Below are 18929 nucleotides of genomic sequence, written 5' to 3'. Positions count from 1 at the left end.
CCCCCTTTCCGTGGAATTGGGGAACCGTTGCATGACAATAGAGGTAAGCATAGGACGGATAGACACAGACACACAAATGGAACATCTGTGTCTATTCTGATATCTAGGTGATAAGGTGTGGTATTTCAACATGTGCAAAGGTCAACCTTATGGCGTAAGAAAAACAAAATTGGATAAGGTGCAAATGAATTTAAGAGATCTGTTTAGGGCTTTCTAAAAGCCCATTTTAAGAGGGGTAAAGCTATCTGCATCGTTCCATCATTCAAGTCCAGTTCACTGGTTCCTTCAGCGACATCACTTCAAAACAGCCAGTCAAAACATGGTGCCTGTAGTACATCGACATTGGAATGTGAATAGTTGGGTATTTTGAAAGTAAAAACTTGCTTTTACCAAACTGTGGTTCACTCTTCACAAACAGTCTGAATGAGGGCTACATACATACAATATTGACTTTTCAGACTTGTTCTAAAACTATTGAGCTAGATTAGTATGTTACATGTATAGGGGGGATGGGTGTGTCCAGCACCTCTGGAACCTCCCCTGCATACAGTACACTCTCTCCTACATCTTTGAGACATTTGACCCTCGTCAATACCCTTAACCACTTTAGGCAGAAAATGTTTCTGTAGTGACAACAATGATGCTATTTACCCAGACAACAACCCTAACGATGTGTGAATGGTGCACTACCCTCAGCCTTGAAAAGATAGGAATGCCAATCCTACCTCCTTCCCTTTCATTGCTATGTGTCGTCTGGCAAGATATTTACAGTGAAAACAGTGATGTTTTTATTCCAGGACGTACAACAAGTTTGAATGTTTTTATTCCAGGACGTACAACAAGTTTCAGGCCCTAGCTATTGAAAATACTTGATCAGAAAAATGGGTGATAAAATAGGTCATCCTGAAACAGAAAACTTATTTCCATCATAGGTCAAGGTTCAGGAATCAGTGCATCATCAGGGTACACACAGCCTTAAGCATGAGCTCACAAACATTTGTAAAAAAAAAAACACAAATAAAACAATTTCCATAGCAGAGGAACCACCCAACAAAGACATTGGCAAAGCATGATATAAGTAAAAAAGTTAAACAGCAGAGAACTACAAAAAATGAAATTCAACCATAAAAGGACAAGGGAAATGGGTTAGTGGGTGGGATTGGAATACAAAACTACGCTATTACAGACTCCCCTTAACGTTTATACTGCTGTCTATGGCAACCAGTGGCATTCAATGTGGCATTTTTGTAATAACGGTGTACCCCTCAACCTCCTTCCTTAATCAAATAATTCTCTATGAACGTATATCCTTCTTTATAAAATACAAAAACTATGAGTGGAACATTAACACAGGAGTACTTCAGTTTTGGGGTTTATTCCGGGGTTACAAAGAATAAAACGTATATCTATAACCGTCTTAACCTGAGCAAGAACACTCATCCTATTGTAAACATCAGGGTTCCCCTTAAAACATTCTGCAATGAGTGGTCAGTATCCACAGGTAGTTGGGTCAGAGGTCAAGTTAAGATTTTTTTTAAGCAGTTACATTAAGGTTGAGGATAAGGAGTTGTGTTTGCTTGGAGTTATCATCATAGCTTGGTCTTTTGACCACCTGGCTCCTCCTTTGTCAACATGGCACTTTTAGAGTGAGTTCCTTTCCTATCGCCCAAGCCCTGCGTCCACAGCCCCTGGGGCCCCGTGGCATCCATGGCAACGTCTATGAGGCGGTCTGGGAGGAGCCAGCGGAGAAGGAGCAGGAAGAGGAAGTTGAGGACAGCGAAGAAGGAAAAGATAGAGCCTGCCACAGGGCCACAGTGGGCCCTCAGTCTGAGCAGCCGTCTGTCCAGAGGAAGAACCTTCTCCCCAGCCACACGGTCATACACCTGACAGAACAGAGAGCAGATACATAGTGTTAGTATCAATTAATTAAACCTCATCAATATCTCAGTCTGTGTCAATTAAAGGAAACATACAAAATATATTATCACCATCATGTATGAGCCTACCTTCTCTGTCCTCTCTGCGACATTCCTCCAGGTGTAGAGGGTGCAGACGTGGGCGTGGATGGAAGCTGGGGAGGCGACGCTGCCCGATCGTTGTCTAGCAATGACACTGTCCAGGCCGGCACAAAGAGAACGCACGGTGGGCTCACACAGGGTGATCAGATCCTCAGGTAGAACCTCAGGGATCCCTCCAACACGCGTACTTACCACCTACACACACACACACTTCCATGAACCTCATTAACCACACACACATACTCAATCCACCGATGGTAAGAATAACAAGCAGACACCCACCCAACCAGCCACATGCAGATACCAACCAGGGTTTCCGTTAGGAAAATGTGGTGCCGGACATTTGACAGGCAGAACTTAAATTTACTGGACATTTGAGAAAATTCCCGGACCCATATGCATTGGGTGCATAACCCGATTAGGGTGTCCACTCACGGAGCTTGTGGTAATATGGTAATTCATATTAAAAGTTGAAGGTGCAACGATGTGTGGTCCTTTTTATTGAACTCTGATGTGCACTTTGAAGATGTTAGAATAACTGTCCACATTAACTTTTCCTCAGACAACAAGACCAGTAACTAACAGCGAAATCACTAGCCTGTCAGTCTACTATAGTATAAACGTTTTGTTCTGTAATGCAATTAGCAGGAAAACAGCATTGTCCAAAGTGCACCGCACATGAGTGACAGAGATGAATATATCCATTAGAAATGTAGAAAGAGGGGAGATGTAATATGCAACAACTAACATGGGTTGCTAATAAGGATTGTGCTTTTGGCTAATGGACAATGAAAGAAAGTGGATTTTAAATAATTGCCTCTACGGATATGGTCTGATTTAGGCGAGGCTACTTTGAAGCATGGTTAGACATGCCTCATAATATGTAGTGAAACTTTCCGATTTCAAACAATAAGGTATGTTTTCAAAAAGGATACTGCCTCCAGCTCATTGCAAAGTGGTGTGTGTCACATTGATGTAGCCTGCCTTCCATTGCATATGCATTTGATGATTGAGATATTTTAGCAGTAGCTCTTGCACTGTCTGACAGATTTTCCGCTCAGACTCTGTATCTGTATATTCAGTCGGCAAACAGACCTGTAGTCCACAGCTGGCCCCCTCCACTATAGCCATGCAGAAGGCCTCGGTCAGGGAGGTGTTGAGGAAGATATGTCCCTGGACCAAGACCCCCCGCACATCCTTATGCTCAAGGGCCCCCAGGAGACGCACCCTGGGGAGAGAGAGAAGGAAATCAGACACACACCTACACCCGCAAATATATACCAACCCACACACACATCACTGTTTAATTCTACCTGTCGTGTAGCTGGTATTTCTCTCTCACTTCCTCCAACACGATTCTCTTTGGTCCCTCTCCACCAATCAGGAAATGTAGATCGGGATGTTTGAGGCACAGCTCTGGGATGATCCCACCCAGAAGATCTATTCCTAAAAAAAAGTGTATAAGCAGCAGTTGAGACTTCACATTCCTACAATCATATCTACAGGCCTTACCTTTACGATAGACGAGGCGGCTGACCACTACGATGGTGATCCTGTCGTCACAGCGCTGGGAAGGGTCGGGGGTGAAGTCTGTGGGGTCGACAGCGTTGGGGATGACAGAAACAATCTCAGGGTCAAGTGCTGCCCTAAGCACGGTGTTCTCCTTACTTGTGTACGACACGCACACAATGTGATTGGTGTCGCACAAAGACACCGTCAGCAGCTTATTGGTCAGTATCGAGCTAACATCAGCAAAACCAAAGAGGGAGTGGTCAGTAAACACCTGTAAACAGACAACAACTGAGTTATTTATACTAAATGGACACACAAAAACTATTTTAAGAACTTTATATGCTCTCATCTTGCTCTAGGATGCGCCTGCAATGGCATAATCTTCCCTAAAGTGCACCACTTTCGGTCAAAATTGGCTTAGTTTCACCACACACAACTCTGATAGACTGCTACCCACAACTCTGATAGACTGCTACCCACAACTCTGTTAGACTGCTACCCACAACTCTGACAGACTGCTACCCACAACTCTGACAGACTGCTACCCACAACTCTGTTAGACTGCTACCCACAACTCTGCTACCCACAACTCTGTTAGACTGCTACCCACCGTGTTGAGGCCCATGGTCTTGGCGTGGAACAATGCATCGTGGCCCATGGCGGAGAAGGAGCTGTGGGCGTGCACTACGGTGATACGCTCCCTGACAAACACGCAGCGCAGCAGCGGCAGGCTGTGGAAGCAGGTGGTAGCTGTGGACTGGTTGTACATCACCTGCAGGGGCAGGTAGTAGACCTTGAGCCCATTGGTCAGGTACCGGACCCCCTTCCTGCAGCCGTAGGCATGGGTGGCGATCACCACCTTGTGACCCTTCTCTATCAGACACTGAGACAGCTGGTAGATGTGGCTCTCCACCCCTCCCATGTTGGGGTAAAAAAAGTCTGACACCATGCAGATGTTGTACTTCCTGGCAGGGGCCTGGGGAGCCACTGTGAGCCCATCAGGGTGTCTGTTGGCTGGGGGAGCGTGGAAAGCTGCCCCCCTCCTTCGCTGGTGGTGGTGTGCGTCACTCATACAGGCGTCTTACATTTAGAGGAACCATGCACCTGAGTAAACAATGAAATAAACATGTCAATGGATAGCTACAACTACACAATCTGCTCAGATTAACCTATGACTTGATCTAACTACAACATAACCTTTCCATAAGCGTCATTACCAAAGTGTATCTATGAATAAGCAGTTGCAAGTAAGCTAGCAAGTCGAGGAATTACCTTTGTAGTGGCTTGGACAACGATTCCCATAGATAACCGATTAATTTGTAGCTTGGAGGTAGCATGCTAACGTAGCTAGCAAGTTAGAAATGAGGCTAGGTAAGCCAGCTAGTATGTTTGCTGTAATGCTTCCCAGAACATTTAGATGATTGGGACTTGAGAGACTACGACCTTACCTTCAAAACAAAGCGAAATAGTATTTTGTTTGATATAAACCTACATTTTGTCTCAGTCCCATCTTCATTCAAATGTCTGTCAATCAAAACAACGTCGTCGCTTCCTGGTCTGCTTCAGATTGTCTTCTTCTTCTTCATTTTCTTATTCTAGAATCTGGTGTTATTGCTGCCTCCTGCTGTAGTAGCCAGGAATAGCCTCACTGCGTCTGGTGCGTTCAACACCTGGGATGCGGTCCAAACACTTAAAAGACACACCCTCGTCCGCTTACCTTCGCCTTATGCTCTTGGGGGAATCCCCGTCGCCATCTTGGAGGGTGGTTCAAATGATCAGCCAAGCAAGGGACGTTTGCAATGTAAACCCCTCAGCCCTAGTTTTTAGTCGGCTTTGCAAGTGTACAATTATGTTCACTATGGCCTGAAACTCCCCATAATTCAATTCAAGATTGTACATCTTGCAAAGAAAAGTCCGTAAAATTTTAAAACAACATCAATGGAGAAGTCAACATACAAGTAAAAACTAATGCAAATAAGGTAGACATTTTGCTACTACATAAAAAGTAAATATGTTTTTGGTTGGTTATCTTTTGGAAATTGTATAAATAAAACATTTTCCTTCTTCAGAAGTTCCAGCTAGGCAGGCTAATGTTAGTTAGCTAATTCATTTGCTAACTATCATACAGTAGGCATATTTTAATAATGATATTTTTAATATAAGTAGACATGCACTCATAATTGACTGTAGCGCATATAAAGCACCCACAAGCTACCAGTGGCTGAAAACAAAATCATTGCAGGATGGACGAGTGAAGAATTCTACTTTAAATGTTCATTTTCTCGAAATCTAAAGGCACAACCTAGATTCGAGCCAATATCTTAAGTAGTTGAACATGTTATTACTCCTGCCTTGTAAACGAGACAAACTGACACATTTACATTTTCATCAAAAACAACTTTATATCGTAGGAGTGTCTTTGATTGGATGGCCTAGACATGGGCAGTTCGGTGCTAGATAACCATTGGACCCGAAGATCAATCTTGTAGGCGATGTCATGGCGATGTCATACAGATAAACATGTTTTAAGTTCCTCTGCGTACACATCACTGACAAACTGAAATGGTCCACCCACACAAATGGTGTTGTGAAGAAGGCACAACAGTGCCTCTTCAACCTCAGGAGGCTGAAGAAATTTGACTTGTCACCCAAAACCCTGACAAACGTTTACAGATGCAAAATCAAGAGCATCCTGTTGGGCTGTATCACAGCCGGGTACGGCAACTGCACCTACCTCAACCGCAGGGCTCTCCAGAGGGTGGTGCGGTCTACACAACGCATCACAGAGGGCAAACTACCTGCCCTCCATGACACCTACAGCACCCGATGTCACAAGAAGGCTAAAAAGATAATCAAGGACTGTTCATACCGCTACCATCTAGAAGGCGAGGTCAATACAGGTGCATCAAAGCTGGGACGAGAGATTGAAAAACAGCTTCTATCTCAAGGCCATGAGACTGCTAAACAGCAATCACTAACTCAGAGAGGCTGCTGCTGTATTTTATATAATCTATTACACCTTGCCTATGCTGCTCGGCCATCGCTCATCTATATACTTACATGTGCATTTTCTCATTCACCCCTTTAGATTTGTGTGTATTAGGTAGTTGTTGGGGAATTGTTAGATTACTTGTTAGATATTACTGCACTGTCGGAACAAGAAGCACAAGCGTTTCACTACACTTGTATTAACATCTGCTAACCATGTGTATGTGACAAATAACATTTGATTTGTCTGTTTCCAATAATGTTTGTTCCATGTTTTCTGCTGCTGTCATGTAGTGTTGTTGCCATGCTATGTTGTTGTCTTAGGTCTCTCTTTATGTAGTGGTGTGGTGTCTTTCATGTGGTGATGTTTGTTTTGTCATATATTCTTATTTTTAATCCCAGCCCCCATCCCCGTAGGAGGCCTTTTGGTAGGCCGTCATTGTAAATAAGAATTTGTTCTTAACTGACTTGTGTCGTGTAAGTTCTAAAGAATCAACGCTCATGAATATTACCAGTCACAAAATTCAGACATAAGCTGCTCCCCCTCTTCCTCCTCATGAGTCATTGTCAACCCATCTGCTTCACATGTTATCTTAGTGATTTATTGGACAGTGATCAGAAAAGAGGAACTGATGCTGGTAATCTTTGTCACACAATTTTACTGGTAGGGGCATGGAGAGATATTCTCTCATGCGAATACCTGATGCCCCCACCTTAATATTTACTGATTCACTAGACATGGGAAGTTTTTCCATATTCTTACAGCTAATTACAGACATTGCAGCCCCAGTTTCAAAAATAAAAATGATTGACTCCACTGTAGGTTCCTTTTTTACTGGAGTTTACTGTTTTTAAGAAAAATTGACTCTGGTCCCTCAGCTACTTCCTCTTTCCAATTGTGTCAACTTCCCCGTTGTCTGCCCCTGTCTCTACCTCACATCCGTCTTGATAGTCTCGATTGTACAGTGTCGTCTGTGGAGGTGGACTTGTCATCCAGGGTGTTCCTTCTCCTCCTACTCCCAAGGCCCCCCTTGGGGTTCCTCTAATCCTCTGTCCTCCCCTGCCTCTCCATGGTTAACCCATGCCTTGTTGAGCAGTGCCCTGATCACAGTTGTTTGCATAATGTCCCAGTTTTCCGCATGTGAAGCAGATTCTGTCATTCTTGGCACCCCCTCTTCCTCTAGGGGCACCTCTGCTGACCACCACGTCCCTTCTCAGCCTGCCCTTGATAGAATGTCAGCTGGGCAGCCTGTAACTTCTGGCCTTTCACCTCCCTCTCCTTCTTTTTCTCCTCCTGCCTCTCACCCACCTGGCGTTCTGCATGCTTGCAGTGCTGGACCACTGCCCGATTGGCTCCGTCTCCCAACTGATACAGGTGGTTCTGACCATTTTCTAGATCTCCTCCTTCAGTCCTCGGACTAAGAAGTCTTTCATCAAATGTCTGTATGCATCTGTGCCAGAGACCATGGTCAGTCTGAAGCACATCTCCAGGCATTTTCGATAGTCCCCCAGGCAGTGATATTTCTTCTGAGTGCAATTGTTTTTTGCTGGCCAGTCAGTCCTGGCAGGATACAACAATTTCAGCCTATCCCTAAGGCTTGTCCACTGGGTCTGGTAGGCTCCTCCTGCGTCCCATTGGACGTTGAGGTCAAAGTCTCCCTCCACGTCTCCCCATCACAGGCCCATCTTCTTTCTGAAAATGTGAGCCACTTCAGCAGCAGATGGCTTGCACTGCCTACATATTCGTCCATTGGACTGCCAGATGGTGAAGCGTGATTCATCACTCCAGAGAAAGCGTTTCCACTGCTCCAGAGTCTAATGACAGCGAGCTTTACACCACTCCAGTCAGCGCTTGGCATTGCGCTACATGCTTCAGCACTCTGTGGTCCCATTCTGTGAGCTTTGCAGCTGAGCCGTTGTTGCTCCTAAAGTTGACCGGGGCAGCTCTAGCAAGGCAGAAATTTGACAAATTGACTTCTTGGAAAGGTGGCATCCTATGACAGTGCCACATTGAAAGTCACTGAGCTCTTCTGTAATGCCATTTCACTGCCAGTGTTTGTCTATGGAGATTGCATGGTTGTGTGCTCTATTTTATATGCTGGTCAGCAATGGGTTTAGCTGAAATAGCCCAAACTACTCATTTGAAGGGGTGTCCACATATTTTTAGTGTATGTTAGAAATTCCAATTTGTTGTGGATCACATGAGCAAGGTGGCTAATGCTAATGTTAGCTAGCCTTAGGGGTTAGGGTTAAGGTTAGGAGTTAGGCTAAAGTGTTAGGGAAGGCTTAGTTAAAAGGATTAAGGTTAGGGGAAGGGTTAGCTAACATGCTAAGTAAGTGCAAAGTAGCCAAAAGGTAGTTGCTAGATGTTTGCGCTGTATACCCATCCATCCACCCTCATTCCATTTTTGTCTTATGTAACTAAATAATTATCAGAATAATTTCAGTGTCCCGGATTTACCTTTACGATGTTACGTCTAGTCTATGAGAAGCTGTCCAGGCTGTAAATTTGGGTACCAGGCATGTCCATAGTCTTTCCCAAGGGAGAGGGATAACTGGGCCCACAATCTGTCTTCTCCAGCAGGTGGCATCTTTTAGTTTTTTTCACTCACCAAGAGAGGAGTTTTTGTATGGAGGTCAATGAGAGAGGGTCAAATTGAATGGCTTATTTTCTAGGAGTGGCTTATTTGATCGAACAGAACTTCCGTAATGCTTAGGTTCTTACGAGGGTACTGATATATATAGGACAGGTGACATCCCGGTATATCTCAGTTGTGCCTGTTGTTCCACCCACCAACAAATTTCTGGCTATGCAACTGATCTGGTCAATATAATGGATAATCTGTGGCTTTACCAACCTGAACCATTTAGCCTCCTTATACACATGGCTTGGGCTAAATCAGGATAAATGACATTAAATGACAATGAGGAAAGGGTTATCATAAGTCCATATAAATAGGATTCACTGAAATACTCAGCCCTGGAAGATGAACGAGACAATGGTATGTGTGATGTGTAGGCGACAGTGCACTATCCAGTGCAAAAACAGGATGAAGAGGACCGTCATGGATATGTTTCATATCTTACACATATCTTACACAAAAGTATGTGTCTTGTGTCTTGTTAAGCTTCACTGCTCATCTTTGCTCCCTCTCATCTGCTCTTCCTGTTTCCACTTCAGCTCCTCCCCTATTCAGACGCTCAAGTATAGCTAAATTTGCAGCAACTGGGTGGAATATGCAGAAAAATGCACCAAATTCTTTGTTAATCTTCAACATATAAATGCTACCAAAAATAATTTACTGCAACTTGTCACCCATGATTCAGCAAACAATATTTTGAAAGAGGAAGTAAAGTACTTTAACCTAATATGTTTTAATTTAAATTTCCACTAACCAAAGTTAATTGTAAGGATTTTTTTTCCTATTAATAAAGTAAAACTAACAGCTGTACTCACTCATGTGAAGGCCAAATTACGGAGGAGGAACTTCTTGATGCAATTAAAGCCTTTAAGTCCATGAAAATCCCTGGGCTGGATGAGCATACCAGTTGAGGTATATCAAACCTTTTTCCTGATGTACTCAGAGGACCGTTATCAGCATGTTTGGTAGTACTTCACTTGACACCTAGCATTATAACACATTATGACACGGTCATAACCATGTCATAATGTGTCATAACAGCTGACATAACTTGTCATAACCTGTCATAATATGGTCAGTACACTGTCAAACACATTTACACCTGTTGTGACATATATTGAGTTTTTTATGGCTGGTTATGACACCTACATAAGTGTCAAAACCCACATTTATTCAAATGTATTTTTTCTTTCGTTTGTTTCTTATATCCTTTGTTGTAATTCATTATTTGCAGTCAAGTTTTTTTCCATCATATTTTAAATAACTTGTTGAAAATATAGTTTATGACCCTGTCAAGAAGCATTATGACCATCCTTTGTCACTTTACTTGGACTAAGAAAATACACTTTGACACTCTTGTAGTGACACAACTTGTAGACTTGTTTACATGCTGCTGTGCGTTTTGTTGCTAACCTTACTTTGCTACCTGCCAACTTGACGGTTTTTACTTTTTAATTACTGTTTATATATTTAGTGTTTCCCTCACTCGACTTTTTTTCATTCAACTTGTTCACTCCGGACGCTTTATCTGGACGTGGTTTGTCAGGACCTCCACCAGCCGAAGCTAATTAGTAACATTAACATGATGCCTTCTAATTACAGTCACTGTACTCATAATATACAGGAGAACGATCGCCTTACGTCGAGGATAGCTGTGCTCCAAGCCCAGCTTCAGACGCAATCATTAGACAACTTTCTCATGGCTTCTGGAAGGAAAACGCTATAGGAATGCTCAACCGGTGTCGCTCATTCAGCCAAGTCGGAGTCAGAGTCCAAGCCTTCTCTGGTCTCTACTCCTCCCATTACGGGGTCTGAGACGCCGAAGCCTCCCACCATTAGCTCTGACAAATTGAAAACCCTAGTCATTGGCGAATCCATTACCCGCAGTATTAGACTTAAAACGAATCATCCAGCGATCATACACTGTTTACCGTGGGGGCAGGGCTACCAACATTAAGGCTAATCTGAAGATGATGCTGGCTTAAGCTAAAACTGGCGAGTGTGGAGAGTATAGGGATATTGTTATCCACGTCGGCACCAACGATGTTAGGATGAAACAGTCAGAGGTCACCAAGCGCAACATAGCTTCAGCGTGTAAATCAGCTAGAAAGATGTCAGCATCGAGTAATTGTCTCTGGCCCCCTCCCAGTTATGGAGATTGATGAGCTCTACAGCAGAGTCTCACAACTCAATCGCTGGTTGAAAAATGTTTTCTGCCCCTCCCAAAAGATTGAATTTGTAGATAATTGGCCCTCTTTCTGGGACTCGCCCACAAACACGACCAAGCCTGGCCTGTTGAGGAGTGATGGACTCCATCCTAGCTGGAGGGGTGCTCTCATCTTATCTACAAACATAGACAGGGCTCTAACTCCCCTAGTTCCACAATGAGATAGGGTGCAGGCCAGGCAGCGGGCTGTTAGCCAGCCTGCCAGCTTAGTGGAGTCTGCCACTAGCACGGTCAGTGTAATCAGCTCAGCTATCCCCATTGAGACTGTGTCTGTGCCTTGACCTGGGTTGGGCAAAACTAAATATGGCGATGTTCACCTTAGCAATCTCACTGGAATAAAGACCTCCTCCATTCCTGCCATTATTGAAAGAGATTGTGATACCTCACATCTCAAAATAGAGCTACTTAATATTAGATCCCTCACTTCCAAGGAAGTTTTAGTCAATTAACTAATCACTGATCATAATCTTGATGTGGTTGGCCTGACTGAAGCATGGCTTAAGCCTGATGAATTTACTGTGTTAAATGAGGCCTCACCTCCTGGTAACACTAGTGATCATATCCTTCGAGCATCCCGCAAATACGGAGGTGTGATAGCAAATTTCAATTTACAAAAAAAAAACCCAGACGTTTTCGTCTTTTGAGCTTCTAGTCATGAAATCTATGCAGCCTACTCAATCACTTTTTATAGCTACTGTTTACAGGCCTCCTGGGCCATATACAGCGTTCCTCACCGAGTTCCCTGAATTCCTATCGGACGCTGTAGTCATGGCAGATAATATTCTAATTTTTGGTGACTTTAATATTCACATGGAAAAGTCCACAGACCCACTCCAAATGGCTTTCAGAGCCATCATCAACTCAGTGGGTTTTGTCCAACATGTCTTTGGACCTACTCACTGCCACAGTCATACTCTGGACCTAGTTTTGTCCCGTGGAATAAATTATGTGGATCTTAATGTTTTTCCTCATAATCCTGAACTATCAGACCACTATTTTATTTTGTTTGCAATTGCAACAAATAATCTGCTCAGATCCCAACCAAGGATCATCAAAAGTTGTGCTATAAATTCTTGGACAACCCAAAGATTCCTAGATGCCCTTCCAGACACCCTCCGCTTACCCAAGGACATCAGAGTACAAAAATCAGTTAACCACCTAACTGATCAACTCAATTTAACCTTGCACAATACCCTAGATGCAGTCGCACCCCTAAAAACAACAAAACATTTGTCATAAGAAACTAGCTCCCTGGTATACAGAAAATACCCGAGCTCTGAAGCAAGCTTCCAGAAGATTGGAACGGAAATGGCACCACACCAACTGGAAGTCTTCCGACTAGCTTGGAAAGACAGAACCGTGCAGCATCGAAGAGCCCTCACTGCTGCTCGATCATCCTATTTTTCCAACTTAATTGAGGAAAATAAGAACAATCCAAGATATATTTTTGATACTGTTGCAAAGCTAACTAAAAAGCAGCAGCTTTCACTTCAGCAGTGATAAATTCATGAACTTCTTTGAGGAAAATATCATGATCATTAGAAAGCAAATTACAGTATTCCTTCAAAGCTCAGTTGTCCTGAATCTGCACAACTCTGTACAGGACCTAGGATCAAGGGAGACAATCAAGTGTTTTAGTTCTATATCTCTTGACACATTGATGAAAATAATTATGGCCTCTAAACCTTCAAGCTGCATACTGGACCCTATTCAAACTAAACTACTGAAAGAGCTGCTTCCTGTGCTTGGCCCTCCTATGTTGAACATAATAATCGGCTCTCTATCCACAGGATGTGTACCAAACTCACTAAAAGGGACAGTAATAGAGCCTCTCTTGAAAAAGCCAAACCTTGACCTAGAAAATGAATAAAAATATTGGGCTATATCAAATCTCCCATTCCTCTCAAAAATAATTGAAAAAGCTGTTGCCTCCCTGAAGACAAACAACGTATACGAAACGCTTCAGTCTGGTTTTAGATCCCATCATAGCACTGAGACTGCATTTTTAAAGGTGGTAAATTACATTTTAATGGCGTCAGACCATAGCTCTGCATCTGTCCTCGTGCTCCTAGACCTTAGTGCTGCTTTTGATACCATTGATCACCACATTCTTTTGGAGAGATATTGGAAACCCAAATTGGTCTACACGGACAAGTTCTGGCCTGGTTTAGATCTTATTTGTCGGAAAGATATCAGTTTGTCTCTGTGGATGGATTTGTACTCTGACAAATCAACTGTAAATTTAGGTGTTCCTCAAGGTTCCGTTTTAGGACCACTATTGTTTTCACTATATATATTTTGACGAACATATCAAGACTGTTTCAAGGATAGCTTGCTTTTTTTCTCTCACTCACTCACTCACTCACTCACTCACTCACTCACTCACTCACACACTCACTCACTCACTCAGTCACTCACTCACTCACTCACTCACTCACTCACTCAAAGAACCTGAGCCCTAGGACCATGCCTCAGGACTACCTGGCCTGATGACTCCTTGCTGTCCCCAGTTCACCTGGCCGTGCTGCTGCTCCAGTTTCAACTATTCTGCCTGCGGCTATGGAACCCTGACCTGTTCACCGGACGTGCAACCTGTCCCATACCTGCTGTTTTCTCGTGCTCCTAGACCTTAGTGCTGCTTTTGATACCATTGATCACCACATTCTTTTGGAGAGATTGGAAACCCAAATTGGTCTACACGGACAAGTTCTGGCCTGGTTTAGATCTTATTTGTCGGAAAGATATCAGTTTGTCTCTGTGGATGGATTTGTCCTCTGACAAATCAACTGTAAATTTAGGTGTTCCTCAAGGTTCTGTTTTAGGACCACTATTGTTTTCACTATATATCTTTTGACGAACATATCAAGACTGTTTCAAGGATAGCTTGCTTTTTTCTCTCACTCACTCACTCACTCACTCACTCACTCACTCACTCACTCACTCACTCAGTCACTCACTCACTCACTCAGTCACTCACTCACTCACTCACTCACTCACTCACTCACTCACTCACTCACTCACTCACTCAAAGAACCTGAGCCCTAGGACCATGCCTCAGGACTACCTGGCCTGATGACTCCTTGCTGTCCCCAGTTCACCTGGCCGTGCTGCTGCTCCAGTTTCAACTATTCTGCCTGCGGCTATGGAACCCTGACCTGTTCACCGGACGTGCAACCTGTCCCATACCTGCTGTTTTCAACTCTCTAGAGACAGCAGGAGCGGTAGAGATACTCTGAATCATCGGCTATGAAAAGCCAACTGACATTTACTCCTGAGGTGCTGACCTGTTGCACCCTCGACAACCACTGTGATTATTATTATTTGACCCTGCTGGTCAACTATGAACATTTGAACACCTTCGCCATGTTCTGTTATAATCTCCATCCGGGACAGCCAGAAGAGGACTGGCCACCCCTCATAGCCTGGTTCCTCTCTAAGTTTCTTCCTAGGTTTTTGGCCTTTCTAGGGAGTTTTTCCTAGCCACCGTGCTTCTACACCTGCATTGCTTGCTGTTTGGGGTTTTAGGCTGGGTTTCTTTACAGCACTTTGTGACATCAGCTGATTTTAAGAAGGGCCTTATAAATAAATTTGATTGACTGTCATGAAACATTATGAAAATCCTATTCATATAATCCAGATAGGCCTATCACATACATGCCCTAATGTCAGTCATCAGTCAAAAAGAGGGTGTCTTGTCCTGCTCCTGAAATCTGCTCCTGCATTCATTCCGGTCATCAGCAACAGAGCTGTCAAGTCTAATCAAGGTGGGTGTAATCAGGCGCAGAGAGCAGATAGCGATATAAAGTTTTATTCTCCGGTGAACAAAATAAACAACGGTCAACCCAAAATACACACAGGGTGAAATTATCCAACACAGGACTAAAGACTAACCGGAGAATAAGAAACACAAAACACCGACAGACAAAATTAATGACAAAATAAACAATCCCGCACAAAACAAGGGCGGGACAATCTACATTAAATACAGACACTGATTAACTAAACAACACACTGGTGAAACCAATTAGACAAAACCAACAGATACACGAAAAAGGGATCGGTAGTGGCTAATAGGACGGTGACGACGACCGCCGAGCACCGCCTGAACGGGCAGGAGAGCCAACTTCGGCGGAAGTCGTGACAAGAGCATTGGAGTAGGTGCATATCTGACATCAATGTGTGCACAATTACAATGATTATTTAATATGGTCAATTTCAGAAAATGCTATATAACATAAAAATACTGTTGACAAGTAATCTATGGTGTAATGGAATGTTAGTGGACAGGGCATGTCAGAGCAAAAACAGAGCCATGAGGTCAAAGGAATTGTCTGTAGAGCTTTGAGACAGGATTGTGTCAAGAAACATATCAGGGGAAGGGTACCAAAACATTTCTGCAGCATTGAAGGACCCCAAGAACACAGTGGCCTCCATCATTCTAAAATTGAAGAAGTTTGGAAGCAGTGTTTTACTTTTAACATATTTGCAAAAACATTTTTGCTTTGTCATTATGAGGTATTGTGTGCAGATTGATGAGGGGGAAAAAATGATGTTATCAAGTTTAATAAGACTAACATAGCAAAATGTGGAAAAAGTCAAGAGGTCTGAATACTTCCCGAATGCACTGTATGGGGGGGGGGGGGGGGGGGGAATACAACCATCCTAGCCCTGAAGACTTTGCTGCAAAGATACAGAATCATTAGATCACTTGTTTTGGGACTGTCCATATGTAGCTTGTTTTTGGTCGAGGGTTAAGGAATGGCTGAAGAATTGCAACATTTACCTGGAGCTAACTCTGCAAAGAGCACTGCTGGGTGGTTTGAAAAGTTATAGTCAATTGATAAATAATATAATAATACTCTCCGCAAAAAAAAATCTTTATTTTACAATCTGTAGAAACTATCAGAATAAAAACATTATTAACTTTTGTGAAACATCACAGCACAGTTGAATGATACATATAAAATCAAAACTGGATGGTGTTTAGGGATAGATGGGAGGGGTTGGGTGGAGCTGAAGGTTTGGACTAAAAACAACAAAAAGGCATGATGACTAATGTACAGTATACTCTGTCCGTAAAATGTGTATTGTATGTATAAGCTGGAAGTAGAAGCCTTTTTGTATTTTGCCCATCAGGTCACTCTAATTAGGGGGGGGTGGTTGGAAATAATGCAGATAATTACATTTATAAAAAACACACTATTAAAGCTGATCAACCCCCTGCAGTAACAATCATAACCACAAGAACATTTCATCTTAGATTACACAAACTGTAGGAATAAAAATCAGGTATATACAATATACCTTACAGTGAAATGCTTACCTACAAGGCCTTAACCAACAATGCAGTGTTAAGAAAATACATTACAAAAGTAAGAGATAAGAGCAGCAGTAAATAACAATAGCGAGGCTATATACAGTGGGTACAAGCGCCTGTAGGTACCACGTTCATCTGTACAAACAATAGTACGCAAGTGTAAACACCATGGGACCATGCAGCCGTCATACCGCTCAGGAAAGAGACGCGTTCTGTCTCCTAGAAATGAACGTACTTTGGTGTGAAGCGTGCAAATCAATCCCAGAACAACAGCAAAAGACCTTGTGAATATGATGGACGAAACAGTTACAAAAGTATCTATGTCCACAGTAAAACTAGTCCTATATCGACATAACCTGAAAGGACGCTCATCAAGGAAGAAGCCACTGCTCCAAAACCGCCATAAAGCCAGACTACGGTTTGCAACTACACATGGGGACAAAGATCGTACTTTTTTGGAGAAATGTCCTCTGGTCTGATGAAACAAAAAACTGTTTGGCCATAATGACCATCGTTATGTTTGGAGGAAAAAGGGGGAGGCTTGCAAGCAGAAGAACACCATCTCAACCATGAAGCTCGTGGGTGATAGCATCATGTTGTGGGGGTGATAGCATCATGTTGTGGGGGTGCTTCGCTGCAGGAGGGACTGGTGCACTTCAGAAAATAGATTGCATCATGTGGAAGGAAGATTATGTGGATATGTATTGAAGCAACATCTCAAGACATCAGTCAGGAAGTTAAAGCTTGGTCACAAATGGGTTTTCCAAATGGACAATGACACCAAGCATACTTCCAAGGTTGTGGCAAAATGGCTTAAGGACAACAAAGTCAAGGTATTGGAGTGGCCATCACAAAGCCCTGACCTCATTCCTATAGAACATTTTTGGGCAGAAATGAAAAAGCGCGTGCGAGTAAGGAGGCCTTCAATCCTGACTCAGTTACACCAGCTCTGTCAGGAGGAGTGGGCCAAAATTTACCCAACTTATTGTGGGAAGTTTGTGGAAGGCTACCCGAAAACGTTTGACCCAAGTTAAACAATTTAAAGGCAATGCTACCAAACACTAATTGAGTGTTTGTAAACTTCTGACCAACTGGGAATGTGTTGAAAGAAATGAAATCTGAAATAAATCATTCTCTCTAATATTATTCTGACATTTCACATTCTTAAAATAAAGTGCTGATCCTAACTGACCAGAAGAAGCCATTTGGAAATTGCTCCCAAGGATGAACCAAACATGTGGAGGTCTACAAAAAATATCTGAGGTCTTGGCTGATTTCTTTTGATTTTCCCATGATGTCAAGAAAAGAGGCACTGAGTTTGAAGGTAGGTCTTGAAATGCATCCACAGGTACACCTCCAATAGACTAAAAGATTGTCAACTAGCCTATCAGAAGCTTCTAAAGCCATAATTCTATGGAATTTTCCAAGCTGTTTAAAGGCGCAGTCAACTTAGTGTATGTTAACTTCTGACCCACTGGAAATGTGATACAGTGAATTATAAGTGAAATAATCTGTCTGTAAACAATTGTTGGAAAAATTACTTGTGCCATGCACAAAGTAGATGTCCTAACCGACTTGCCAAAAATATAGTTTGTGAACAAGAAATTTGAGTGGTTGAAAAACGGGTTTTAATGTCTCCAAACTTCCAACTTCAACTGTATATTGTATATACACTGATTGTACAAAACATTTAAGGACAGCTGCTCTTTCCATGACATAGACTGACCAGATGAAAGCTATAATCCCTTATTGATGTCACTTGTTAACATCACTTCAATCAGTGTAGATGAACAGGAGGAGACAGGTTAAAGAAAGATTTTTAAGTCTTGTGATAATTGAGACATGGATTGTATATGTGTTCCATTCAGAGGGTGAATGGGCAAGACAAAAGATTGAAGTGCTTTTGAAAGAGGTATGTTAGTAGGTGCCAGGCGTACCGGTTTGTGTAGAGAAGTGCAACGCTACAGGGTTTTTCATGCTCAACAGTTTCCTGTGCGTATCAAGAATGGTTTACCAGCCAACTTGACACAACTGTGGGAAGCAGTGATTACCCTTGATTACTAAATGTTAAGCCAAAGTTGTCCTCTGAGGATTTCACAAACAGGCTTGTCGAGACAGAGGGAGTTTCATGTTCTAACAACAGTTATCTCAGCGAAACTGGACACGTCACTGCTACAACAGACTATGATCAAACTAGGCAAACCAGGAAGTAGCTAACACTCTCA

The 18929-nt window shown here is 42.8% G+C and overlaps 1 protein-coding gene across 4 annotated transcripts; it reads right to left on the bottom strand.

Annotated features, from left to right (window-relative positions):
• Positions 1 to 805: 805 nt before the first annotated feature.
• On the bottom strand, positions 806 to 5128 carry piga (phosphatidylinositol glycan anchor biosynthesis, class A). 4 transcript variants are annotated; one of them, XM_064944131.1, is made up of 7 exons: positions 4803 to 5121; positions 4141 to 4634; positions 3531 to 3801; positions 3332 to 3464; positions 3114 to 3246; positions 2007 to 2213; positions 806 to 1883 (listed from the first exon to the last, which is right to left on the bottom strand). In XM_064944131.1, the coding sequence occupies exons 2-7, from the start codon at positions 4600 to 4602 to the stop codon at positions 1590 to 1592; spliced, it is 1500 nt and encodes a 499-aa protein (XP_064800203.1). In that variant the 5' UTR covers positions 4603 to 4634; positions 4803 to 5121; the 3' UTR covers positions 806 to 1589. The 4 variants fall into 4 exon arrangements, with proteins under 4 accessions (XP_064800203.1, XP_064800202.1, XP_064800201.1 ...); XM_064944130.1 differs by having other exon boundaries at positions 3332 to 3801; positions 5023 to 5128; XM_064944129.1 differs by having other exon boundaries at positions 3332 to 3801; positions 4803 to 5122.
• Between the last annotated feature and the right edge of the window lie 13801 nt (positions 5129 to 18929).

The sequence above is a fragment of the Oncorhynchus masou genome, chromosome 29, assembly GCF_036934945.1.
Source record: "Oncorhynchus masou masou isolate Uvic2021 chromosome 29, UVic_Omas_1.1, whole genome shotgun sequence".
Taxonomy (NCBI): Eukaryota; Metazoa; Chordata; class Actinopteri; order Salmoniformes; family Salmonidae; genus Oncorhynchus; species Oncorhynchus masou.
This window is presented reverse-complemented; position numbering and strand designations above follow the sequence as displayed.